The sequence below is a fragment of the Tilletiopsis washingtonensis genome, assembly GCF_003144115.1.
Source record: "Tilletiopsis washingtonensis strain MCA 4186 unplaced genomic scaffold FA09scaffold_12, whole genome shotgun sequence".
NCBI classification, from domain to species: domain Eukaryota; kingdom Fungi; phylum Basidiomycota; class Exobasidiomycetes; order Entylomatales; genus Tilletiopsis; species Tilletiopsis washingtonensis.
Window position 1 is genome coordinate 573,093 of NW_020312009.1, and position 24,849 is coordinate 597,941.

Sequence of the window (24,849 nt, forward strand, 5' to 3'; positions counted from 1 at the left end):
CGGCTGCGTCATGGCTTCTTCCGAGGTGCTGGAGGCCGGCGCGCGCGGCTGCGAGACGATGGTGTGCTGAGCACGACTTCAGCCGTCAGAGCGTAGCGCGGCGGCGGTGCTGCAACGTGCGCGCGGCGCGCGGGCGGCGCTGGGCCAAGCACGCTCGGCGCCAGCCTCACGCGCGCGTGGCGTGCGCCCACGCGGCAAGCACGGGATGCGTGCCGCGGCCCCGCGCCGGCGCCGAGTTCGAGGGGCTCAGGGCGCGCTTTAGCCGCGGCATGGCAGCAGCAGCAGCCCCTCACTCACCTCAGCCTCACAGTCAAGTGCAGCCTCGCTCTTGCCTCAGCTCCACCACCACCGTCGTGCACACCCTCGTCGCACTCGTCGCTGCCACCGCGCATCGCCGCACCGCACCGTCCGCTCCGCCGCTCTCTGCGCCAGTGCCTGCGCCGCGTGTCCCACACGCGCGCCTCCAATCTCAACCTCTCGCCAGACTCACACTCCTCTCTCCCGCTCCGTCTCACCCTCTCCCAGCCCTCCAACAGGGCCACCTTCGACGCTCAGTCCAACCTGTGCTAACCCTCCTTCCCTCTTTCCGTCTCTAAGCTCCTCTCGCCTCTCTCTCTCACGCACATATCCCTCACCTGTCATCTGTACACCACCCGCATCCCACATACCACAACCATGCAGCGCCCCACCACCATCTTGCCCTCGGCGCTCTCGGCCATTGGCGACACGCCGCTCGTGCGCCTCAACCGCATCCCGCAGCGCGAGGGCGTGCTGTGCAATGTCTGTGAGTAGCACACCCGGCGAGGTGTGGGGGCGGGACAACGTGCAGACGCGGCTGTGTGGGAACACGGCCGCGGCGCCAAGCTCCGCCGTATCAGCGCGGCACGCCGCTGTGCGCAGCGCCTCTCGCTCTTGCCGCCGCTGTGCTGCGCCTCTGGCAGTGCACTTGCTTCGATGCGCCTCTCCAGTGCGCTGCCATTGTGCTGCGTCTGACTGACACGCTGTGCCACAGTGGTGAAATGCGAGTACTTCAACGCCGGCGGCTCCGTCAAGGACCGCATCGCGTCGAACATGCTGCTCAACGCCGAGGCCAAGGGCCTGCTCATCCCGGGCAAGTCCGTCATCGTCGAGCCAACGTCGGGCAACACGGGCGTCGGCCTGGCGCTCGCGGCGGCCATCAAGGGCTACCGCTGCATCATTGTGCTGCCCGAGAAGATGTCGGCCGAAAAGGTCACGACGCTGCGGGCGCTCGGCGCCGAGGTGCTGCGCACGCCCACCGAGGCGGCGTGGGACGACCCGCGCAGCAACATCATGGTGGCGCGCCGCCTGGCAAAGGAGATTGAGCACGCCGTCATTCTGGACCAGTACAACAACCCGGACAACCCGCTCGCCCACCGCGTCACCGCGCAGGAGATCATCGATGCCGTCGAGGCAGGCGTGGCGCTGCCCCGCACGGGCACCGCCAGCAAGGCAGCGCCGAAGGCCAACGGCGTGCCGCACAGCAACGGCACCGAGGCGCCCAATGGCCACGCCAATGGCCTCACGAACGGCCACGCCAACGGCCATGCGCACGACTCCGACGAGGCCGAGAGCCGCGTCGTCGACATGCTCGTCGCGGGCGTTGGCACGGGCGGCACGATCAGCGGCATTGCGGCGCGCCTCGCCGAGCCGGACCACAACCCAGACGTCTTCGTGCTGGGCGTCGACCCCGTCGGCAGCACGCTGGCGCTGCCCGCGGCGCTCAACGAGCTGGCCGAGGGCGAGTCGTCGGCGTACAAGGTCGAGGGCATCGGCTATGACTTTGATCCGGCGTCGCTGGACAAGACGCGCGTGTCGGCGTGGATCAAGACGCGCGACGACGAGTCGTTTGAGTATGCGCGCCGCCTCATCCGCGACGAGGGCCTGCTGTGCGGCGGCAGCTCCGGCAGTGCGCTGGCGGGCGCCATGCGCTGGCTGCGTCCCGGCGGCGAGGGCTGGGAGAGCATCGGCTCGCAGAAGGGCAAGAACGTCGTCGTGGTGCTGCCTGACAGCCTGCGCAACTACATCACCAAGCCCTGGCTCGTCGTCGATGAGGAGGCCACGGGCGACCTCGAGACGCGCATTGCCCGCCTCACCGTCAAGTGAAGTGCCAGCCGAGCCGAAGCGCAAGCCTCCGCGCTGCCGTGCACACTCCGCGCGCGCAGCTCGAGCATGGCTCGCAATGCTCTGCCCCCCAAGTCCGCAAAGTGTCCTGAATCGCCAAAAGCCCCTGTCTCGCGTCTGCACATCCTCTCCTCATGGCGCTCGCCTCCGTCACCGGCTGCCCTCGCTGTAATCCTGCTGCTCAACGCGGCGCTGATGCCTCATGAAATCGCTAGATCGTCTCTCTCTCTCCCTCGCTCTCTCTCTCCTCAGATGCTGTGACGCACGCACGCTGCATGTATGACCGGCGGACTGATGATAGTTTCATGGTCCTGAGGCGCGAGTGATGATTACACGGGGCTGGCTGCGCGTGGACGCGCGCTGGAGATGAGATGAGGCGACACGGAGAGAGAGAGAGAGAACGAGAGGAGAGACATGCTGCAGAGCGGACCAGTCCAGTGGGGGCTCCAGGAGTTGCTGCTGCGTGAGAGTGTGTATGCGCGCGAGAGCTTGAGACGATGCGGCGTGTGCGGAGGTCATGAGACGGGAGCGAGATGCGGGATGAGAAGGCGGCCAGGGAGACTCGAGGAGACGCGTAGATGTGGCAGGGCCGAGGGGAATATGATGATGGACAAGACGATGATGAGGATGGGGCGACTGAGACGTGTTGAGAGAAAGACGAGTGAGAAGACGGGAAGTCGTGAGGCGCCATACATGGCGGCGGACAGATGGCCGAGCGATGAGCGCTCAGGGCCAGTCGAGCGGCCCGCGGCCCGACGTGAGGCCCGTGCCGTGGGCCGACGGCGAGGACATGGGCGCATACGGCCAGGCACCCGACTGCGCGAGGGGCGTCTTGTGCTGCTGCGGCTGAAAGAGCAGGCCCCACGGCTCCTGCGAGTGCTGCGCGGGCTGCACGAGCGGACGCGAGGCGGCGGCCTCGTACGAGGCGCCCGACGCCGTGTACTGCGGCGGCGTCGGCAGCTCGGGCATGTCCGACGGCGGCGCCGAGGAAGCCTGGCGGCCAGACCACGCCGTTGAGCGCGCAGCACGAGAGCGCTCGTTGTTGCGCACCTGCGAGGCGGGTGTCGGCGGGTTCACCTGCACGCGCGGCAGCGCATCGAACTGCGCCAGGTTGGCGTTGCTCTCGGGGCTCGATCGGCGGGTGGGACGCTGTTGCTGCGCCTGGTGCGCTGCACCAGACGGTGCGGCACCGGTCTGCGCACGCGTCTCGGATGCTTCGCGGCCGCGGTAGTACGTCACCTCGAACGGGCTGCGCTGCGAGACGTCGAAGCGAGGCGTCGTCTGCTGCTGCGGACGGCGCGCGTGGTGCTGGGCCGACTGTTGCTGCTGGTGCTGCGCCTGCTGATAAAAGGGCTGCGCCTGCGTGCTGCCAAAGGAGCCGTGGCGCGGCGTGCTGGGCGCCGAGTCGAGCTGGCCGAGCGGGTCGGCCAGCAGCCACGCCGGGCTGCGAGGCTCGAGCATGGCCGGCGCAGCGCCAGACGAGAGCGACGAGACGGTGCCGCTGGACGCTGAGAAGGCGCTCGCCTCGGTGCACGTGCTGGCCGACGGGCTCAGAGAGGGGACCGACGACGTCGGACTCGCGAGTGCTCCACCGCGGTGGCTCGGTACCAAGGCCGGACCGCTGCCGCTGCCACCAACACTGGCAGCGCCGTAGTGAGCCGCACCTTCCGTCCAAGCAGGCGCAGCACTCGGCCAGCCCATCGCGCCTGGCTGGAAGGCGCTGGGCTGCTGCTGATAGTGAGGCTCCTGGCGTCCAGCCGGGTATCTTGCTGCCGCATCGCCGCAGCCCGACGTGCCATGATACGGTCTCGTGGTGCTCGGCTTCGGCAGTCTGGGCGCTGCATCGCGGTGGTGGTGGTGGTGGTGGACGGGACGGCCTTGGAACGCCGAGGCGGTGGCGACGGACGGCGGCGGCAGCGGCGCGCCGAGCGGCGGGAAGTTGGCGATGCCGAGGCCAGGAAAGGCGGTGAGGTGCGGCGGCGCCGACGTGGCCTTGACGGGCAGCAGGCCCATCAGCAGTGCCTCGCGCTCCTTGCGCCGAGCCAGACGCTTGCGCTTCTCCTGCGACATGCGGGCCCGGCCCTTGCGCGGCTGCATCGCGTTGCCGTGCTCGTCGAGCTCGACGGGCGCCTCAGCACGCAGCGAGCCAGCCTGCTGGCCAGCGGTGAAGGCGCTGCGGTCGCCCAGCAGGCTCTCACGACGCGTGTCGGAGCCATCGCCAGTCAGGTAGTCGTCGCTGTACGGGTCGTCCGACGCGAGTACGCGGATGGCCATGTCCGTCGCCAGGCCGGCGGTGTCGATCTCAAAGTCGCGCGCCTGGCGCTGGCTGGTGAGAGCGGCGACGAGGTAGGCGCCCAGGTCGGCGGCGCTCTCGAGACTCTGCACCGAGCGCGGCGTATGCGACGACGCCGGCGTCGTGGGCAGCGAGAGGACGTGCGTGTAGGCCTGCAGGTGCGAGCCGTAGCGCGTCGCCGGGCGGCGGCTCGGGAGCTCGGCAGCAGCGGCGGCGTCGGCCAGCAGGATGGCGGCGGCGTCGGTCTGGTCGAAGGCGGCCGGGCACGGGAAGAGGCTCGGCGACGGCACGGGCGAGGAGTAGAGCGGCGCCGGACTGACCCGTGGCGAGAGCAGCGGCGGCGCAATGGAGCGCAGCCGGCTCATACGCCGTGTCCACAGCTGCGACTCGGGCAGCATGGCCTCGCTGGAGGCCGTCGTCACTGCCGCGTGCACCGGCGGCGAGCAGGGCCGCGAGATGGCGAGCATGCCGGCGGGCAGCGCGGCGGCATGGGCGAGCTGCGTGGTGCGCGGCAGCATGCTGCGGCCCGGCAGAGAGTGAGGAGGTGAGGAGTAGCGAGGGCTTGGAGAGGCTTGTCGGGTGTGTCCAGTGTGAGGTGTGCGAGGAGAAGAGGGCCAGAGATGTCGGACAGACGTGCGGCCAGAGGAGTGAGAGAGACGGGCCTGGGAGAGGCGAGAGAGAGTCGAGTCGGTGGGGTGAGGAGAGGAGTCCGGGGTCCGTGGTGCGCCTTGAAGAGGGAAATGGAGCGCGCCGCTGAGGACTGAAGACGAGAGAAGGTGTGCGTGAGAGAGAGGGAGAGACTAGCTCATGAGCCGGCGAGTCCGAGTCCGGCGGGCGACGCAGATTAGCGCGGACCGGGTGCGGCGACGATTAGGGTGGACAGCGACGGAGACGGAGAGCGGAAAGGCGGCGAATACGCGGCCACGGGAGATGGGAGAAGGGAAGCAAGGCGCAGCGAGATGTTGGGCACGATGCTGCTGTCGAGCTCGAGATGGGGCGGTGCCTGGCGCTGCGATCAGCGCATGCCCGGCCGGCGACGAGCAGCGAGTGCCGCACGCGGCGCAGCGTCGCCGAGCTCGGCCGTCGTCGCCGGCGCTGCGAGCACCGAGAGGGGTACGCTTCGCCTGCACGCAGCCTGATGCGGAGCAGCAGCGCAGCAGCAGGCGGCGCGTGCGACGGGACGACGGGCGAGGGCAAGCGGCGTCAGGTACGGCGAGGCGGCGCGACGCGATGCGGCCGCTCGTCGTCCGCACACGGCGACGATGCGCCGCGTTGGCTCGGACAGGCAGGCAGGTGGTGGTGTTTGCTCGCCGTGGACGAGGAGGCACGCCGTCCTGGTCGCAACAGGCAGGAGCAGCTGCAGCGGCGCGACCAGGAGGAGGCGGGAAGCGTGTGATGCGGCGAGCCAGCGCAGCGCTGAAAGAAGCGAGAGGAGGAGCGGGATGCGGTGGTACGGGGCAAGATGGACGACGAGAAGGGCAGAGGAGAATGGGGGCGGGCCAGGAAGGGAAAGGGCGGGACAGGGCGAGACGCAGTCAGCGAGAGAGCACGGCGAGCGCAGCCCAGCGCCCGACTGACCGAACGGGGCAGCGGCGGTGCTGAGGCGAGGCAGCGCAAGACGAGGCGAGGCGGGTGCAAGACGCGAGAGCGCAAGGCGCCGCAGCGGGCCAGCAGCGCGGCGGCAGCAGCGCCCAGCGGCCACCGCGCCCGCAGCGCAGCGCTCGCCGCCTGGCCTCACTCCCGCGGCCATGCCACGCCGCCGCAGCACACCTCACCTCGCGCCGCCAGCCTCAACGCCAGGAGGCCGCAACGGCCGGCAGGGTGAGACAGGGCGCAGCCTGACATATGCCATCGAGACAGGGCTTCGCTCGCAGCTGCACGCGGCGAGGAGCGTGAGTGCCGCCTGCGCCATCGGCGCTCGGAAGAGCTCACCTCGCCCGACTTGCCCGCGTGCTGCGCCAAATGCAGACACAGCAGCTTCAGAACCCTCAAGGAGCGCTGAACGGGGCGCCCTGAGCGCCTCATCCCCGCCATCGCAGCCGCAGAGCTCATTGAGCAGCGCGGCATGCTGCGCCGCAGCGTCAGGGTCGAGGCAGAGATGCAGCTGCAGCACGTGGATGCCGCGAGGACGCCGAGCGACGCTGCTGAGGCCCCATCGCAGGATGAGGAGGCGGAGCACAGAGAGCATCGATGCGAGGCGGAGACAAGGCCGCGACGATCTGGCGTGTTGACCATCAGCACCCTTCCGTCAATAGCGAATAGCAGACGCACATGCCTCGGCTCTCGTGCTGCCTCGACGGCGTCGATGCTGCGGCAGCCCCTCGCTGCAGCAGCGCAAATGCGGAGTGCAGCGGTGCAGCTGCAAGTCGCACAATGCAGCCATCACGCCAGCCCACAACGGCTCAGATGCAGCAGCGGCGGCGGGAGTCTAGGCTTACCGCTCCCTTCGGTCTCAGACGCAGCTTGCGGGTCAGGAGTTGCTTGCTCGGCGCTCGGCGCTCGGGCAGTCGAGTTGCGCCGCGCGGCCGCGCGCTCGGCGTCCGGGCCGCCCGCACCGCGTGCTCGCCGCCACGGCGCCCGAGGAATCGCTGCGGCGGCTGCGGTGGCGCGCTAAGAGAGGGTGCTGCGGAAGGGTGCTGCTGCGGCAACCTCCGCACACGTGACAGCTCTACGAGATCAGCAGGGCCTCCTCCGCGTCGTGGGCGCTCAGCATAAGCGCATGACATGAGCCCGATGGCTGAGAGGTGCGGCCGCTGTCCCGCACGATTAAAGCGCGCGGCGACGAAGTCAGCTGTTGCGTGCGGCGCGCGTGGCGCGGCGGCCCGCGTGCTTGACGTGCGCCTTCTCGGGTCGCGCGGCTCCCACGCTCAGGCACGCGCCTTTCTCGGGTCGCCTGCGCGCCGCGGACGCCTGCGTCTCGACGGTGCGAGGCGAGCTGAGATGCTCTCTGTGGTCACAAGGCGGCGCTTGTACAGCTCAGGGAGCAAGAGAATTTAGCGGAGAGACTGAGAGCGTGAAATGAGGCTTTAAACCACAAGATGCGGCAGAAGAAGCGGCTGCAACGGCTCGCCGAAGCTGCACGCGCGCAACGCGCCGCCGCCTCAGCTTGGCCCGGCGCGACGGGATGCGCCCCTGTCTCACCTCAAAGGCACCGCTGCAGATCGTGCTGGCAGGGACGGCAAGGAAGCAGACAGCGTAGGCAGGCGAGCTCGGCAGCGCAGCTTCACACTCTCGATCTGCTGGCGCTCCTGGACGCCCGTGTCCGCCTGCTGCGGCGATCTCGGTGCATCGGCAATGATCTCACTCGCATCTCTGGAGCTAGCTCGCTCCATCGGCGATCACACCCGTCCCTACTCGTTCTGTGTCGCGCAGATCATGTCATTCCCGAGGCCGGCCGCCAGCAGCGGCGCTCAGAGTGTGGGGTCGTGTCGTCGGTCATGGCGGTCCGGGCCCGCAAGGTAAGGGGCGCACGGTCGGCACCAGCAGCGGTCCTCTGCCCGAGAGGAGAGGGTGTCGAGGCAGCGAGGCACGGCAGCAAGACGCTAAGCTGCACGGACAAGCTGGCCTCAGCTGAGCCGTCGTTTGGCCCATCACAGCGGCGGGCTACCCGCATTGCTGCCGGCACTGCGGAACGGCTGCGGCGGGCCACGCGCACCGAAGCTCGGCGGCGGCATCGGGCCGCCCTGCTGCTGTTGTTGCCGGGCCTGCGGTGGCATGTAGCTGCCGCGCACAGGCGACGTGCCGAAGGCGCCGGCGCCCTGCGGCGACTGCATCGGGGCCGGCGGCGAGGGCCCGTTGCGGCCGAGATGCCCGCCGCTGACACCCAGGCCGCCCTGCTGCGAGCCGTGCCGCTGCAGCGACGAGAAGGCACCGGCCGCACCGCCGCTGCCCGGGCTCGAGCCGAACGACGGGCTGCCGCCGGCGTGGTGCTGTGGTGGCGCGCCGAGCGAGCCCTGCTCAGAGCCGCGGCGCGGCATAGGGATCATGTTGGCGCTGCCGGCGTAGTTGCCGCGCTGTGGACTCGAGCCGGGGCCGTGCTGAGGCGGCGGTGCGTGCAGCTGCTGCTTCGTCGGGCTCGAGCCGGGCAGCGGCGGCGGACCCATGTTGCCGCGCGGCGCATAGCCGCCGTGCGGGCCCTGTGCGCTGAACGACGGCATCTGCTGCGCGGGTGCGTTGTGGAAGTGCACAAAGCGCAGCGTCTGCGGCGACGTGACGGTGCCCGACGGCGTGGCGCTCAGTGGCGCTCCGCCCGAGTTGAAGCTGAACTCGAGCGACACGCCCGGCTCGCGCTCGACGTCGAGCAGGTGCACCAGCTTCTTTCCCAGCCGGTTGATGAGCTCGACGTCGTCCTTTGTCCGCAGCCAGAGCGCGATGCGGTCGCCCTTGGCACGCGTTGAGACGACGGCACCGGTGATGGTGTCACCGTCGTCGAGCTCCTCGCCAATGAGCGCGAGCACGAGCCACATCCAGCTGCGGTCGAGCAGCGCGCCGCTCGTGTTGCGCAGCGTCAGCACCCACTTGCCGCCGTTGGCGTTGGCCGGGTCCTCCCACATCGGCTTGATGCCGCTCTTGAAGAGGTGGTAGTTGGAGTTGCGCTCGAGCTGCGACGGCCGGCGCAGCGTGGCGAAGATCGACATGAACGACTCGACGGTCGTGTAGACGCCGAGCAGCTTCAGCGCCGCCTCCCACGACTGCGCGTGCGCTGCGTCGGGCGTGTGCGCACCGCCCGACTGCGGCGTCGTTGCCGCAGCCGAAGGGTTGAACGACTTCGAGTCAAAGTACAGCGTCCTGCGCCAGTGCATCAGCCAGGAGCCAGACAACTTCGAGGCGCGCACACTCACCACTTGTGCTGCAGCGGGTGACCCTTCACCTTCTCCTTCACGGGCGCCGCGGCATCCGGCTTCGCGGCCTCTGCCTTGGTCTCTGCCTTGGGCGCTTCTTCCGCCTTGGCCGGCGCAGCGCTGCCCGTCACCTTCTCCTTGACTTTCTCCACGGCGCTCTCCACCTTTGCACGCAGGCCACCTTCCCGCGCAGGCTCAGCGACGTCAGGCAGGTCGATCGTCTCCACCGTCGGGCTCTCCACCTCGCCCTTGGCGGCGCCCGTCTTGGACTGCAGGCCCTTGCGGCTCATGCGCTCGCGGATCTCCTGCAGGCTTGGCATCGGGCCGCCAGCGCCTGCAGCAGCGGCACCGGCGCGCGGTGGCTTCACGGGCGAGACGGAGCGCGAGCGCGATGGCGGCTGGCCCGAGACCAGCGCAGCGGGCTCTTCGGACGAGGGCTGGCCGCTGGCAGAAGAGGTGGAGCCCAACCTGCCGGCCAGACCAAGGCGCCCTCTGGCGGGTGCTAGAAGAGCTTCTCAGCCTGCAGCACATGAGGCGTCGCATGCCTCAGACTCACTGTTCTCGCTGGACGGGTCAGGCGACAGGCCGTTGGTCGGCGAGTCGGATGCCGAGGCCGAGGAGGGGTTGGGTGATGCGTCTGCGAGGTTCATGCTGCTCGGTGGTGGCATGAGCATGTGGGACAGTGCGATAAGCGAAGCATGCTTGGCATGGCAGCCTTGGAGCATGCCCACGTCCTGCTGCTGCCGATGCTAGCGCCTCATCACTGCGCCCGGAGTGGCACTTACCGCGCGGCAATATCGCTCAGCGTCGGCGGGCGGGCAGCGGGCGGGGCGAAGGCGCCGGCACTGCCCTGCTGCGAGTGCGTGCTCGCTGACGGGCCGCCATCAGACGAGCGCGGCGGCACGGCCGATGACGGCGGCGCGGCGGTGATGGAGGTGGCGGAGCCGGGCGGCGAGGGCAGTGGCTCGGACATGCTGGGCCGGACAGTGCGCGCCGTGCAGCGGACGCGAGAGGGCTAGGCCGAGGGTGAGAGCGTGAGGAGTGGCAGAGCGAGCACGGCAGTCACAGCGCTGGGAAGGAGGACCAGCGGCAGGTGAGGTCGTGGTGGAGAGGAGAGCTTGGCGGCCCCGGGTGCGGCCACGAGCTCGATGGCCGTGCGCTCGCCAACGGCCGCCGCGGCACGCTAAGCACGCTGTGCGCGTCGACTCCGCTGGCGCAGCGCCCGCGCCCTCGGCGTGTTGTACCTCACCGTGGCGCGCCCAAAGCGGAGCCCCGACCTCTCTGGCCCTCTAGTCTGATGCTCCTTTGCGCTGCATTCGGCCTCTGCTGCGCCCAACTCGACGCTGAGACGCCGGTGATCAGATGCGACGTGGGAGCAGCGGGCGCACGTTGCTGCCATTCGCGACTCCCGCTCCGAGGCTGGACGCCGAGCTCGTCCCCCACGCTGTGCGCGCGCTTGCGCCCTCAGAGCAACACCGAGGCACCTCGCCTGCGTCTCCACGCGCCCGCTCGGCGCAGCGCGCCACCACGGCGTGTTTGGCCGCCGCCGCTGCGCCGCGAGAGGCAGATCTCATGCTCGCCGCGGCCGGCACGATCGTCAATCAAGAGCGCGGAATGTTGAGCTCGAGGGGTGCGATTGCGCTGTGTGCCGCTGATGTCCTGCCTCACAGCATCCCCATCGTTCTTGTTCGCGGGCGGCACTCTGGACCTGTATCCAGGCACGCAGGGGCTGTGACGTCAGACAGACGCAGGGTACAGCGCACATCAGCGAGCCCAGCGCGGCGGTGAGAGGAGGGGACCTGCTCGTTCACGCAGATGGAGCTCAGCAGCGGCAGTCAGCGAGCGAGCAGCCTCTCTGGAACATCGTCACGTGTGATGCTAGTATTACAAGGGTAGCTGCTAGGACAGCAGCGTGCGGTCGCGCTTGACGTCCGAATTGACAAAGTTGTACAGGCGGCGGCCCGGCTCGACGCCGATGAGGCGCTGCATCTCGGCCAGCGTCAGGTCGCACAGCTCCTGCACGTCGCGCACGGCGCTCATGACGAAGCGGAAGTTCTTGGTGTTGATGCCGGGGAGCGCCAGCAGCACCTCCTGCGGCGTGAGGTTGAAGCCGCCGCCGCCCTCGTCGCCGCCCTCCTGCTGCCCGACGGCGGTGACGCGCGCCACGTCGGGCTCGTCGTATTGCGCCTTGAGCTCGAGAAACACGGCCGCCGTCGCCTCGGGCGACGAGCTCCAGATGATGCGCAGCCGTTGGAAAGCGATTGTCAGCATCACCAGCTTCGTCTGGATGTCGACCTGCTCGGGCTTCGTCATGGCGGTGATGGCACGCTTCGGCGCGCCGCTGCCGCGCGGGCCCGAGATCGTTTCGGAGGAGAAGCTCTTCTCCTCGTCGAACTCGATGAGCAGGATTGGGTGCGTGTAGTGCACCGACATGAGCTCGCACTGGTTGTACAGGCGGCCGCTGTTGAAGCTGCCGATGAGGTCGGGAATGCTCTTGCGCTCGACGCACATCGTCGGCGACAAGATGTAGTCGCCCACGGTCAGCGTCGCCGGCTTCACCTCGACGCCCTGCCGGTGCAGCATCGACGGCAGGCTCGACCGGAACTCGCGCATGTCGACGACGATGCGCGGTGCATCCGACGTGGCTGCCAGCTGGCCGCCGGCGGCGCGGCTGTTGAAGGCACGGAGCGGGCGGTCCTCCACCTCGCTCGCTGGTCGCCCATCGGCTTGCAGGGGCAGGGCCATGATCTGTCGCGCTGTCAGAGACGCTCACGAGGGCATTGCATCGAGACACACTCACCGACTTCTCGCGTACGAGACGCTCAAAGCTCTCCTTCTCGCGGCGCATCTGGCTCAAGTAGTTCTGCTCCTCGACCGACTCGGCGTAGAGCAGAAAGTACACGCGCACGCTCGCGTCCTCGATGCTCGCGCGGTAGATCTGGCGACGTGTCAGCTAGCAGGTCATCGACGTCACGCATGTGCTGCTCACCTCAAGCCGGCGCACGAAGGCCGGCTGCGGATCATACATGATCACGAAGCGCGGCCGCAGCTCCTGGAGCATCTTGTCGTCGGCGTCGCCGCGGTACGCACGCACAACAACGAGGTCCTCGGGGCTGAGGATGCCAAAGTAGCTCTCAAACTCGACCTCATCAAACGTCTGCGTAGCTGCAGGTGCGTTCGGCCGCCGCGTCGAGCGTGTCTCGTCTGCCTCGATTTCAGAGCCAGAGTCGGGCTCCGAGTCCGCCTCGAGATCGGCATCGACGGCGACAAGATCCGGCACCTCGTGGTCTTCCTCGCCCATCTCGATGGCGCGGTTGATGAAGTCCGCCACGTCGCCGGCCTCGCGGTCGAGCTCCTCGGGCGCCTCCTTGGCGCTCGTCTTGCGGCGTGCAGTGCCACCGCCGCCGCCACCTGCGGCTCCTCCGCGCTGGCGCCTGCGCTTCAGCGCCGACGCCTCACGGTCCCAAGCCGAGTTGTCCTTGCGCTTCAGCGCTGCGCTCTCGTAGTTGGACGTCGAGGCAGCGTCTGCCTGAGGCGCTTGGCCGGCGCGAGGCCCGTTCATGCGGCCGCCGCCGCGCTTGAGGTTGTTCGTCATGTTGCCCAAGTTGCCCTTCCAGAAGAAGTGCCGCTTCAGCCGGCGCTCCATCATGCGACGGCCGGGGTGCTCCTGCTCCTTGCGCCCGCGCGAGCCGTGCGCCAGCGGCACCATGCGGTGCAGATACTCGCGCAGCTGCCAGCACACCGAGTCAGACTCGACCATGATGAGGATGGTGTTGTTCTGCTTGCGGGCTGCGCACGATCACGTCAGCGTTTCGCCGACCGGTGAGCAGCGCTGACAACTCACTGAGGTCCACGTCGGCCCAGTGCTTCTCCTGCTCCACCTCGTCCAGTACGTCGCGCAGCAGATGCCACTTGGGCTGTTCCTCCAGCACCGGCTCGATGCCCAGGGGCATCCACCACTTGCGTGCGCTCCGTGGCTTCTTGGGCTTCGGCGCAGCAGGTGCAGCAGCGCCAAAGGCCGCAGCCTCCTCGTCCTCGTCGACATCGTCAAGCTCGTCACGCGTCGGCTGGGTATCTGTGATCATCGCCGCTTCCGCAGCGGCAGCGGCAGCCGCAGACGTCACGTTGCCGATGTACACGCGCCGCTTCGCCTCTTCGAGAATCACGTTTGCGGCGTCCATGAAGAGCCACGGGCTCTGTGGGCCTGTCGGCACATCGAGGCCGCTGCGGCCGGTGGACTGGGCCGCGAGGATCGTCTCGATCTTCTGGTGGAATGCCACGCAGTCGGACGTGACGAGAGTGCTGCAAGCGAGAGATGAGCTTGATGTATCACCAGCATGCCGAGCAGCTACTCACTGCAGAAGATCGCGCAGCGTCCCCAGGTCCTCGACCAGCTGCCGAGTCTTGGCGCCTACCCGATGCCACACGTGGCTCAGCTGCCGGCGCACGATCGAGTCAAAGGACCTGAAGAGTGCGTTCTCGACGGTGCAGTCCTCGAGGTCGATCTGCGAAGGGCATCTCAGCAGGGAGCCTGCGTGACCTGCGTTCGGGTTGACTCACGTTGCCGGCGCCGCGCTTCAACTCTCCCAGCGTGGCATCGAGACACTCGACGATGGCCGTCTGGATGGCACGCATGCTGCGACTCAACGGCTGATGCAGCTGGATCACGTCTGCGCGCTGGCGCGAGAGATCATGCAGCACCTGCTTGTGGAACCTGCAGAAGAAGCTGTGTGAGCTCGCATCTCGATGCTTGCCTTCCTATACCACCCACCGAGGCCAGATCTCCACATTTCGGATGCGCAGCTGACCCAGCACCGACTGCAATGGGCTGAGACCAATCGCAAAGCGGTCTGCATCGTCGGAGAAAGCTTTCATGAAGCCGTCCTGAGGTGTTGTCAGTGCGCGCCTGGATCAACAGCCGGTGGTGCTCACCTTGTTCACTTCGCGGTACATGCGCGCGATGAAAGCCTCGGAAGACTTGTGCGTGACACTGAGGATGGAGCCGGTGAGAATCGCAGTCGGACCAAGGCACGAACAGCACGCACGTCTCTGCATGCAGCACGACGATGCCCGCAATCTTGGCCGTCGGGATCTTCTCGGCGAGCATGTCGGTGACAAGGATGTTGCTCGTGATCGAGAGGATGCCGCCCTGCGCATACAGCGCTTGCCTGTCACAGTACTCTTCAGTCTAGATAGTCATAAGGAGAGCCGCCCGTCGCGACGCACCTCTGCGTGTTGGGCATGTTGAAGCCCACGCGGCGCATGCCCGGTTTGCGCGCACCCATGATGTCCAGCTCCTCGCCGATGCCCTGTGCCTCGTCGTCGCTGGCACCCACCAGCACGACGAGCGAGTCCTTGTTGTCGTACATGCGCAGCAGCGCCGCGACGATGGCGCGCAGGCCCATGCCGCGCCCGAGGATGAGCAGCACGTCGCCGTCGTCGAGTGGCGCGTCGGGCGGCGGCACGAGGGCGTGGAGGATGCGCCGCTGAAACGGCAGCAGCGCACGCAGGTGCGAGAAGGCGTGCGCCGCCGGCGGACTGCCGTCGCGCTCGGCTGCCGCAGCGGCGGGCCGAGGTGCGAGCAGCGAGCGCGTGCTGCTGCTGGCCTTGCCCTTGGACGGCCCGGCGCGCGGCGGCGGCATGGGCGAGCCGCGCGACGCAGACGATGAAGCGGTGGCCGACGCCTTGCTGCGCGACGAGCCGGCCAGCGTGGCGCCCTCGGCGCGCGCCGGAAGAGCGGCGTCGCGGCGAGACATCGACGGCGGCGTGCGGCGGATGATGGAGGTGTGAAGGCAGAAGGGAGAGGGGCCAGGGCCAGCCAGGGTGCTGCTGGGTGGAGGTCGCTCACGCGAGCAACAGCCGCGGCTCTCGCACGCGCGGCGCAGACACTGGCGGCGTGCCTGGCCCAGCGCGGCTGGTGACGCAAGGCGGCCTGCTGCGCACGCTGCCGCACGTACCATGCCTCGCTCGACAAGGGAGGCTGATGACCGGCGAGTCACCTCCTTCATCACTACCACCACCACCGCCGCTGGACCGGCCCAGCCTACTCTGCCGCCGTCGCCTCACCTACCACGCCCCTGCGCTCCTTCCTAGGCGCGAGCCGGCGCGCTCACACCTCCGCGGCGCGAGAGATTGCGAGTGTCGCTGCGCACCACCTGCGTCGAGCCTAGGCAGCGCTGGCAGCAGCGCCGGCCACGCTTGCTGCAGCGGCACTTCACACCACACATCCGGCCATGCGCGTGTACCGAGCGCACGATGGCCGGCCGTTCGACGTCAATCAGCCGCTCTCGGCCTTCGCATCGTGAGCAGCGTGGAAGTGCGGGGTAAGATAGGGGCTGACATGGCGCGCCCTCGCCAGGCTGGATGATCTGCTGGATGCGTTGTCGCTCGCAACGGCGATCCCGACAGATGCGCTCATCTGCATGACGGCGGCGGGTGCGCAGCTGAGCGCGGACGTGGTCGAGGGCTTCAAGGCCTCGTCCGAGGAGCAGCGCAGCGCGCTGGTGAGTGATGAGCGTGGCACCGAGGCGGGCTGGCAGCCATCAGGCCGCACAGGGAGGGAGAGGAGCTTCGACGCTCGAGCCTGGCTCACAGCATTCGACGCTCGAGCCTGGCTCACAGCATGCCGCAGGAGTTCTTTGTGTTCAATCGCGACTTCCTCTACGCCGACCTGGACTCGCTCACGGATGAGCTTGCCGAGGAGCTCCCGCTCCAGCCGGCCATGCCAGGTGCGTTGCGCTGCGCCCAGTCAGCGAGCACGAGACTGATATGGCTCCTTGCAGAGCTCGATCTTGCGCATCCGCCAACGCCGCGCTCGCTGGTCGCTCTGCTGGCATGGTCCAGCCACCTGCTGGACGTGCTGCGAGAGCACACCTCATCTGCGCGCGAGCTGCATGCGCACCTCACAGTCATCCAACGCAGCACCACAGTCGCGCTGCTCAACCTGGTCTCGCACTCGGCTGCCGTGCGCGCCAGCTTCGCTGCGCTCGAGGAGCTGGCCGAGCGCGAGCTGGGTCGCATGCGTGGTCTGCTCGACGGCCACGAGCGCGATCTCAAGGCGCTCAGCCTCGTCAACATCAACCCGCGCCTGCTGACCTCTGCCGAGGCGAGCAAGGCTGGCGTCGGCTCGGGCAAGCCGCCACCAAAGGAGCGCATGCTTGGGCATTACGTTCACGCATCGAAGATGGGCGCCGTCTTTGACGCTTGCTCAAAGGTGCAGCAGGAGATGCAGCAGCGGCTCGAGGAGATCCGCGGATCTGCGGCGCAGCTGGCTGGCGACACTGAAGGGCTGCGGGCGGAGGTGGAGGGCACTCGGGTAGATCCGTCGACTGATACGCTCGACGAGGCAGAGCAGGCGCTGGCACGCGCAGAGACGCTCGATCAGTATCTCGTCTCGACTTGCTCGCCCGACGAGAACGGCTGGCCAGCGGCGGATGCGCTCGGCGCAGACGACGAGGAGCTGGCGCAGGTGGAGCGGAGCGCCGAGGAGCTGCTCCTCCTTGACGAGGTCGGGCGCGACGACATGCGGCGCCTCAACGCCGACAAGAACGACATGATGAGCCGGGCGCTGCACCTGCTCGGCGACATCAGCAGCCTGCAGTCCGACTACGCCGATCTCGGCGCCTCGATTGCGGCACTCGATGCCGACCTGCGCTCGTCGAAGATCGACGGCTTCCGCCACCTGGCGCGCCTCAAGAACATGATCTGGGCCTACGGCGCCACCGTCGTCGAGGTCGTGCGCCGGCGCGAGTTTGCGCGCCACTTTATGAACAAGGCACAGGCGCTGGCCGAGCTCATGGCGAAGATCTCCGCGGCTGAACGGCGGCGCCGCGACGAGTACAGAACAGAGGTGCTGGGCCAGCTGCCGTGGGAGGTGAAAGGGCTAGACGAGGCACCGCTGAGCCTCGAGATCTCGACGTCGAAGGCGCCGAGCGGCGTGGCCGAGATTGAGCGCGAGGACGTCGACGCGTTCTTCTCGCTCCTGGACGAGATTGATCGAGCACTGTCGGGTCCTGGCACAGACTCGCCCGGCGGACCGCTGCAAGAGGTCAAGGCTGCGCTGCAGCAGCTCATGCTGCGCCTCGATGAGGTCGATGACGACTTTGCGCAGCTCGTGGACATTGGCCTGCTGGGTCGTGGCCGCAGCAGCGAGGAGGAAGACAGCGAGGAGAACTCCGACATCGACGGCCCCGGCCCGCGTCGCATCGCTGGACGCCGGCGAGACCTGAACCACCAGGCCAAGCAAGCCGTCGCCGAAGCGGTGGCCAAGGCCGAGCGCATCGACCAGGAGCTGCAGACTGTGCGACGCGATGCCGAGGAGCGCGAGCAGCGCACGGCCGAGACGCACGACGCCGAACTGGCTGCGCTTCGAGCGGAGGCAGCGGGTCTACGCACCGAGGCACGCATGAAGGCGGCAGAGCTCGACACGGTCCGGCTGGAGCGACAAGCGAGCGCGCGTGCCATCGAGAGCCTCCGCGCCGATGCTGAGACGGAGGCTGCACGGCGGCTCAACATGGAGGAGGAGCTCGGCCGACTGCGTCTCGATGCTGAGCTTGCTCGTCGGGCCGAGGCAGAGGCGCGCGCCGAGGCGACTGAAGAGAGCGAGCGCGTGGCTGAGCTCGAGGCACATCTCGGCGACGCACAGCTCGAGCTTGAGGAGGCCAAAGCTGCTCGGCTCGATGCAAGCAACCGCATCGAATCGCTTCTGGGCCAGGGCACCTCGACAGAGCGAGAGCTCAGCGCGGCACAGGAGCACATCAACGACCTCGTCGCCCAGCTCGCCGCTGCCCGTGCCGAGACGCGTGAGACGCGCGACTTGCTCACAGAGGCCGAGAGTGCACGCGACAAGGCGCTGCGCACGTATCGAGCCGAAGTCGACGGCGACCGCGCCATCTTGGAGGAGACGATCCGCCGCAAGGACGCCGAGCTGCACCGCGCGGCCAAGACGTCCGAGCAGGCGCAGACGGAGGCGGCTGTGCAGCGCGAGGCCGCCGACACACTGCGTGGCCAACTGCGCGCGGCAGATGAGGCGCACGAGGAGATGATTCGGCAGGCGACCGATGCCGAAGTCAGCCGCAGGCATGCAGAGCGCACGCTCGACAACATCGTCGGTCGCACTCGTCCGCTCCTGGCGAAGACCACTCAGCTGCGGCGCTTTGTGCGCGCCATGCCGGCTCTCTCCTCGTCTTCCAAGAGCGGCGCGGCGGCCAAGGCCGCAGCAGCTGTCACTGTAGACGAAGCCGACAGCGCCCAAGAGGAGGCAGCGGAGGCGCAGCGCCAGGCGGCTCTCGATGCGTTCGAGGCTGATGTCAGCGGTGCGAGCCCCGAGGTCGTCCTCGAGGCGTTGCGCGCTCTCGATGGCGGAGCATCACATCCTTTCGCGCACGACGAGGCTCGCACGAAGCTTGAGAGCCTCACGACGCTCGTGCGCAAGTGGCAGAAGGCCTACCGCTCGAGCTCCGACAAGCTCGCGCGCGCGACCGCCGCTGCAAGGGAGCGTATCACCTTCCGCAACTTCGCCGCCGGCGACCTGGCGCTCTTTCTGCCGACGCGCAACACGTCGACCTCGGCTCGTCCGTGGGCGGCGTTCAACATCTCGTTCCCGCATTTCTTCCTCAATGCCCGCGGTGCGCTGGCAAACCAGCTGCGCACGAAAGAGTGGATCGTGGCGCGCATCACGAGGATCGAGGAGCGCATCGCAACGAACGAAGGCGAGGACGGCAACCCCTTTCAGCTCGCCGAGGGCGTGCGCTACTATCTGCTTGACGTCGACGGCTGGAACAATCCTTCTTCCTCGGCGCTGGCGAATGCCGCCTCTTCCGCCTCAACTGCGATGTCACAGCTGCGACGCAGCACTAGTGTCTCCGTGGGCGACGGCCCGTCGAGCAGTGGCCCTGAGGCATCTCTTGTCCCACAGTCGCCTGTGCCCGACGCCGCGCAGACCGGTTCGGCACCCGAGCTGCGCCGCGCCGGAAGCTTCCCGCAAGCATCCCCGCCGCTTATGCTCCGTAGCTCGGGCACGTCGGTGCCTGTCAGCGAGCGTGCGACGATGGCGAGCAAGGGACGCCGACAGACGAGCGAAGGCAACCGCCTGCCCACCTCAGCGCGCATCGACGAGGAGGTCGCGCCGCCGCCGATGAGCCCCGAGATCTCGCCCCCGGATGCGCCGTCGCGCAAGAACAGCAGCGACCTCTCCGCCACCGTGGTGGGTGCTGTCCAGCCGCTGCCGAAGCGCAACGGCTCGGGCCCAGCCGTCACGCTCGCTGGTCTCTCACGGGCAACATCGCCGTCTGGCATCTCTCGCGCCTTCCGCGGCTCAGGCTCGCGTGGCACATCGCCCGAGCAAAGTCGATACGCGCCGGGCGCTAGCGGGCGGCCGTGGCCGATGCCTTCTTCGCTCGGAAACGAGCCGCGCGGTCCCGGCGTGCTCGAGACTGCAGCGCCTGCCTTTGGACAAGGCAAGAGGCGCGCTGCGGCGGCGGACGCAGCGGGATCGACGTCTGTGCCCTCCAGCGTCGGCGCATCTGCAGTCGCCTCGTCTTCGACTTCGCCATCGAAGCCCATTTTCATGCGCAGCAACCAGGCTCTGACCCCGGCCTCGGCTCTGAACCCCTTCTCGCAGAGTCCTGCACCCGGCAGCGTGCAGGGAGAAGCCGGCGGAGCGTCAGACTACTTCTCTCGAAGGCGCCGCGTGTCGCTGCTGGGACCGAGCCGCGAGGGGTCGAGCAGCACGCCATCGGACGCAGCAGCTGGCGAGCGGCCTTTGGACAGCAGCACTTCGGCAGCATCGCCCCGGCCGGTGCCTGGCAGCGTCTCGTCGCGCTCGAACCGCATCAGCATCAACGGCAACTCGCTCATGCTCTCGCACGTCGGCGCCAGCTCGTCGAACCTGCTCTCCAGCAGCGCAGCGACGAGCTCGGGAGCCGGTGCTGCCAAGCTCTCACGCACGCCGACGCAGAGCTCGCCGGCGCTCGCCACTGCGGATCTTACACCTGCGCTCGGTGAGACGAGCCTGGCAGCCCGCTCGCCATCGGCAGATGACAAAGCCGCGAGCGTCGGCGGAGCTTCCTCGGTCAGTGGCGGCGCTGGCAGCTCGGCGTTCTCCACGCGGACCGGCCCTGGGACCAGTCCGCTGCGCAGTGCCACACTCGGCCGCTCCACAATCCGACCATCGGTGTCCACCGCCCTGTCGGACCCTGTCGGCACGCCGCCGCGCTTCGGCCTGACGTGGGGCCGCAAGGCCGCGGCTACCAGTATCCGCCGGCGCGACACATCAGACGCAGGCGCGTCAGAGTCATTCGTGGGCAGCGAGGGCAGCCAGGCCTCCTCTGCGTCTGTGGCGTTGCGGCGCCTGGCTACCGCGCGCCGAGACGCCGCGTGAGAGACGGCCACGCACAGCACACAATGCATCCTTGTCACTGTTGTATTGTCTACTCGAGCGGCTCCTTGCGCAAGAAGCGGCCCAGCACCTCCTGGAACTCGTTGGGCCGCTCGGCCTGAACCCAGTGGCCGGCATCGAGCGAGACATGCTGCGCGTTGGGGAAGTAGGCGTCGCAGATTGGGATGTTTCGGCGGTTGATGTACCTGGGCAGCGGCTCAGCAACGAGCACATGCGTCCACCGGCACGCCCACTCACTTGCTCTTGGCGCCCTTCATGAACAGCGTCGGCCCGTCCCACGAGCGCACAGGCCGGCCCGAGCCCGCCTCTTCCTGCCCCGGCGCGTCAAACGGGAAGTCGCCGAGCGCCGGCAGCTGTGTCTGCAGGCTGCGTACGGGGATGCGGAAGGACCAGTGCGCCGCATCCTTGCGCCGCTCGAGGTTTGTGAGGAGGAAGGAGCGCACGCCGGCGTCCTGCCGAGGCATGGGTCAGTCGTGGGCCGGCTGCGAGGGTTTGAGCATGCGCACCGGCTCTGTGCGCTGCATGATCTCGTCGGCGTCCTTGCGCGAGGCGCACTTGGCCTCCTCAATCTCGACCATGGCGTCCATGTAGCGCTGCAGAAGCAGTCAGCTCGCGCCGCGAATGGACTGCCAGCCTTGCTACGCACCGCAAACTCCGGACTCAGGCTGCCGCGCGCCGGCGCCATGTCCACCGACACGAGGCTGTGCAGCGGATGCGTCGGCTCGCCGACGCGAGAGAGGGCGAGAGTCTGGACTGTCTTGCCGCCCCTAGAAGCACGGGTTCAGCCAGCGCCTGTAGCCAGCGCCTGTGATGAGACGCCCCCCGGCACTCACATGGAGTGGCCCACGAGGGCGACATGCTCGAGGCCATGCTGTGCGAAGAAGGCGCTGAGGTCGGCCGCGTGCTCCGAGTACGTCATGGACGAGGCATGCGGCGACGTGCCGTGGTTGCGCAGGTCCTGCCAAGCAGCATCAGTGACGGGCAGTGCGAGCGCTGCTCGCGCCCACGCACCACGGCCCACACGTCGAGGCCCCACTTTGCCGCCATGGCGCGTGCGATGCTGCGCCAGTTCTGCTTCGAGCCAAAGAGGCCGTGCGCCACGACGATGCTGCGCGGGCCGGCGCTGCCGAACGCCGAGCTGGCGGCGGCGGGCGCGGCATGGCGCTCGTACGCCAGCTCGATGGTGCTGCTGTCTGTGGAGACAGCGCGCCGCTGGCCGACGCCGGCGAGGCGTGTCAGTGCCGACGCGCGGCCCGATGGAGGCAGCCGAAGCGCGCAGCCGGAGCGCACGGAGACGGCGAGCATGCTGCGGGGCTTGTGGTGGTGTGTGGGAGAGAGGCCGCCGTGCAGCAGCAGCAAGCATGGCGAGGGGGCGCTCCGGATAATCCGCGCCCGGAAGAAGCGGCGGCGTGGGAGCGCAGATTCCTGGCCGTCTCCCGAGCGGCGCGCTTGGCCGTGACGGATGCGAGATGCAGCTTGCCTCTGCACCGCCATCATCCAGCAGCTTTGCGCATGAAGGGTGCGTGTGCGAGCCTGCCGCCGCGTCGCTCGGCACTGACACGTGCACCATCAGGCCTTGTCGGTTACGACGTCGACTCCGACTCGGACGGCGAGGCAGGGCCCAGTGCGCCGCCGCCCGCGCCTCCTCGCCAGCCCGCCAGCGCTGCAACACCAAGCAGCGGCGCCCAGGTGCTGAACCCCGCAGCCGCTGTGCCAGCACACACGCCGCGCCTGGCGTCTACGCTCGCAGCAGGCAGCGCCAGCTCGAGCCCGCGGCCCAGCGCATCGGCGTCGCTCGGCGTCAAGCGCGGCTCGTCGCCCGCCGCAGCAGCGAGCCAGCGCGCGGCGGGCGCCAACGGCGCCTCTGCCGGGCCCTCCTCGCTGCGCCAGCTGGTATCGCCCCGGGGCGCCGCGCAGGACTCGCCGCTACGCGAGCAGCAGCGCGACTCGCCGGCGGCAGCGGCGTCGCAGCATGCCGGCGAAGAGCTGCTGGGCCTTCTGGCGCCGCCGCCGCTGGTGCGCGAGGATGGCAGCTTGGACTCGGAGTGGGGACTGCCGCAGCTGGAAGCAGGAGAGGTGGACCCGGCATTGGAGGTGAGTTCGTCCGCGAGAAGAGGAAAGGCAGTCGCTGGGCCACGAGGTGCATACGCCTGGTCGCCTGGGCCGAGCTCACCCTCACCCCTGCATCGTGCCAGGCCAAGCTGCTCAAGTTCTACGAGCTCAAGGCCTCAGGCACGCACTTCAACGTCTCGCTGGCGCGCAACCGACAACTGCGCAACCCGCACATCTACGCCAAGCTCGTTAAGTGGGTCGACGTGGACGAGGGCGCCAGCTGCTATCCGCAGCGCGCGCCCGACGCCTGGAATGCCACGCCGGCGCACCGCCGCACAATGATGCGCGAGGGCGGCAAGGATGTGCTTGGTGCGTCTATGTGGCGGTCAGTGTAGCCAAGCGAAAGTGCTGACGCTTTCCCCTGCCCCGCTAGCCGACATGCAACGAGCGCAGCAGGCGCAGCGCGATGCCGCACAGGCGCCAGGCAAAGCCCGCGCCATCGACTTTGCGCCGCCAAGTGTCAGCGCTGGGCCCACGGCGGACGCAGCGGCACTTGCGCTCAGCCGTGCCAACGCGGTGCGCGATCGGCTGATGGGCAAGGTTGGCGCCCGGGAGCCGGAGCGTGGCGGCGAGCGAGACCGGGAGAGGGAGAGGGAGCGCGAGCGTGACAGGGCGAAGGACTGGGCGCGGGACAGGGACCGTCATCGCGAGCGGGACGGAGATCGGGGCCGAGACGGAGATGCAGACCGAAGGAGAGACGGGAGATGGGAGAGCTCGGCGCGCCGCTAGCTGCAATCTAGATACCTCTGCCGCTGCGGCAGTCTGCACCTCTTGCCCGCGTGAGGTCTGCTGCGATCCTGTTCTACCCCTTAAGCGGCCGTGCCCGCGGCGCAGCGCAATCTGACCAGCGCCACATTGTAGCATCGCTCAACAGTGACATTGCGCCCTCGACCCCGCTCTCAGATGCTGACGAAGACTGCAGTGAGGGTCCGTCAGCCGATGCCCGCTGGCCCGGGCTCGTCGCCGGGCACTCACGATTCCACACGCCCTTGGCGTAGCTGACAATCTCGTCGCCGCCCAGTTTTGACTCGCCAAAGACGCGGTCGCAGAAGGTGATGGGCACCTCGCCGACGGAGCAGCCGCTGGCCTTTGCGCGCACGAGAATCTCCATCTGGAACACGTAGCCCTTCGACGTGACCTCGCGGATGAGCTTCTCGATGATAGGGCGGCGATACAGCCTGTGCACGCGGGTCTGAGCGGTGCGCTGGCGACAATTGCGGCAGCACTTACCGGAAGCTGCCAGTGACGTCGCTCGTGCCCGGCCCCAGCACAAAGGTGGCCAGCAGGTTGGCGCCGCGCGAGACGAGCTTGCGCTTCAGGTTCCAGCCGTACACGCCGGCTCCGGTCGCAGGACCCGAGTAGCGCGTGCCTTGCACGATGTCCAGATTCCGTTGCCGCTGCAGCGCAATCATCGCCGGCAGGAACTTGGGCTAAAGCGATGTCGTGAGATGCTGCGGTGCTGTTGCACGGCGGCGCAGACTCACGTGGTGCGAGAAGTCGGCGTCCATGATGACGACAAAGTCGCCGGTGCAGGACTCGAGGCCATGCACGTACGCCGTGCTAGAGCGCGCATCAGAGCGCTGCCACAGTGCACACGCAGCCGTGCAACTCACCCGAGGCCCAGCTTGCCCGCGCGCGGGCGCAGCACGATGCGCTCCTCGCCGTACACGCTCTGCAGCTGCTTGGCAACCTCGAGCGTGCCGTCGGGCGAGGCGTCGTCGACGATGATCACCTCGTAGTCGAGCGCATTCTGCTCGAACATGCGTGCGAGCAGATAGATGATGACGGGCAGGTTGCGCCGCTCATTGTACTGCCGCGCTGTCAGCGAGGCGTGGGCTGCCAGGCGTGCCGGGCCGCACGCACCGTCGGCAGGATGACGCTGTACTTGTGCGGCACGGGCGCGGCGGCACTCATGTCGACGACGGAGCTGCTGTGGTGGTCCTGGCCAATCGACGAGTAGTCCATGGAACGCGCGCGGCACGGAGATGGGACAGCAGCGCAAGGGTGGAAGGTGGTACGGAGCGGAGGGGCGCGTGGCCGTCCGTGCGCCTCGGCCTTGAGCC

At 68.5% G+C, this 24,849-nt stretch overlaps 8 protein-coding genes across 8 annotated transcripts; 3 read left to right on the top strand and 5 right to left on the bottom strand.

The window, feature by feature from the left end:
* The first annotated feature begins 460 nt into the window (after positions 1-460).
* On the top strand, positions 461-2,320 carry FA09DRAFT_330379 (tryptophan synthase beta subunit-like PLP-dependent enzyme). Its single transcript, XM_025742577.1, has 2 exons — positions 461-784; positions 1,013-2,320. Exons 1-2 carry the CDS (start codon positions 676-678, stop codon positions 2,122-2,124), a joined length of 1,221 nt encoding a protein of 406 aa, XP_025598005.1. The 5' UTR covers positions 461-675; the 3' UTR covers positions 2,125-2,320.
* A 548-nt stretch (positions 2,321-2,868) lies between these two features.
* On the bottom strand, positions 2,869-4,953 carry FA09DRAFT_339211 (hypothetical protein; the record flags this gene model as incomplete). The annotated part of the gene is made up of 1 exon (XM_025744193.1): positions 2,869-4,953. One exon carries the CDS (start codon positions 4,951-4,953, stop codon positions 2,869-2,871), a length of 2,085 nt encoding a protein of 694 aa, XP_025598006.1.
* A 3,717-nt stretch (positions 4,954-8,670) lies between these two features.
* FA09DRAFT_298291 (translation initiation factor eIF4e) lies at positions 8,671-9,566 on the bottom strand (the record flags this gene model as incomplete). Its single annotated transcript, XM_025740240.1, has 2 exons — positions 8,671-9,223; positions 9,277-9,566. Coding segments are annotated over 2 exons (843 nt in total), but the record flags the coding sequence as incomplete, so codon positions are not given.
* A 1,537-nt stretch (positions 9,567-11,103) lies between these two features.
* On the bottom strand, positions 11,104-15,061 carry FA09DRAFT_330384 (hypothetical protein). Its single transcript, XM_025742578.1, has 10 exons — positions 14,503-15,061; positions 14,322-14,444; positions 14,209-14,266; positions 14,048-14,160; positions 13,837-13,990; positions 13,633-13,781; positions 13,121-13,578; positions 12,266-13,065; positions 12,077-12,214; positions 11,104-12,024 (listed from the first exon to the last, which is right to left on the bottom strand). Exons 1-10 carry the CDS (start codon positions 15,030-15,032, stop codon positions 11,176-11,178), a joined length of 3,372 nt encoding a protein of 1,123 aa, XP_025598008.1. The 5' UTR covers positions 15,033-15,061; the 3' UTR covers positions 11,104-11,175.
* Positions 15,062-15,288: 227 nt separating this feature from the next.
* On the top strand, positions 15,289-20,697 carry FA09DRAFT_330385 (hypothetical protein). Its single transcript, XM_025742579.1, has 4 exons — positions 15,289-15,577; positions 15,635-15,779; positions 15,908-16,004; positions 16,059-20,697. Exons 1-4 carry the CDS (start codon positions 15,510-15,512, stop codon positions 20,654-20,656), a joined length of 4,908 nt encoding a protein of 1,635 aa, XP_025598009.1. The 5' UTR covers positions 15,289-15,509; the 3' UTR covers positions 20,657-20,697.
* A 29-nt stretch (positions 20,698-20,726) lies between these two features.
* On the bottom strand, positions 20,727-21,784 carry FA09DRAFT_285173 (alpha/beta-hydrolase; the record flags this gene model as incomplete). The annotated part of the gene is made up of 6 exons (XM_025739881.1): positions 20,727-20,859; positions 20,912-21,126; positions 21,181-21,267; positions 21,321-21,441; positions 21,508-21,632; positions 21,686-21,784. Coding segments are annotated over 6 exons (780 nt in total), but the record flags the coding sequence as incomplete, so codon positions are not given.
* Positions 21,785-22,872: 1,088 nt separating this feature from the next.
* FA09DRAFT_286596 (hypothetical protein) lies at positions 22,873-23,025 on the top strand (the record flags this gene model as incomplete). Its single annotated transcript, XM_025739906.1, has 1 exon — positions 22,873-23,025. A coding segment is annotated over one exon (153 nt), but the record flags the coding sequence as incomplete, so codon positions are not given.
* Positions 23,026-23,403: 378 nt separating this feature from the next.
* Positions 23,404-24,801, bottom strand: FA09DRAFT_319416 (hypothetical protein). Its single transcript, XM_025740940.1, has 6 exons — positions 24,650-24,801; positions 24,400-24,596; positions 24,271-24,346; positions 24,017-24,216; positions 23,762-23,964; positions 23,404-23,702 (listed from the first exon to the last, which is right to left on the bottom strand). Exons 1-6 carry the CDS (start codon positions 24,749-24,751, stop codon positions 23,686-23,688), a joined length of 795 nt encoding a protein of 264 aa, XP_025598012.1. The 5' UTR covers positions 24,752-24,801; the 3' UTR covers positions 23,404-23,685.
* Between the last annotated feature and the right edge of the window lie 48 nt (positions 24,802-24,849).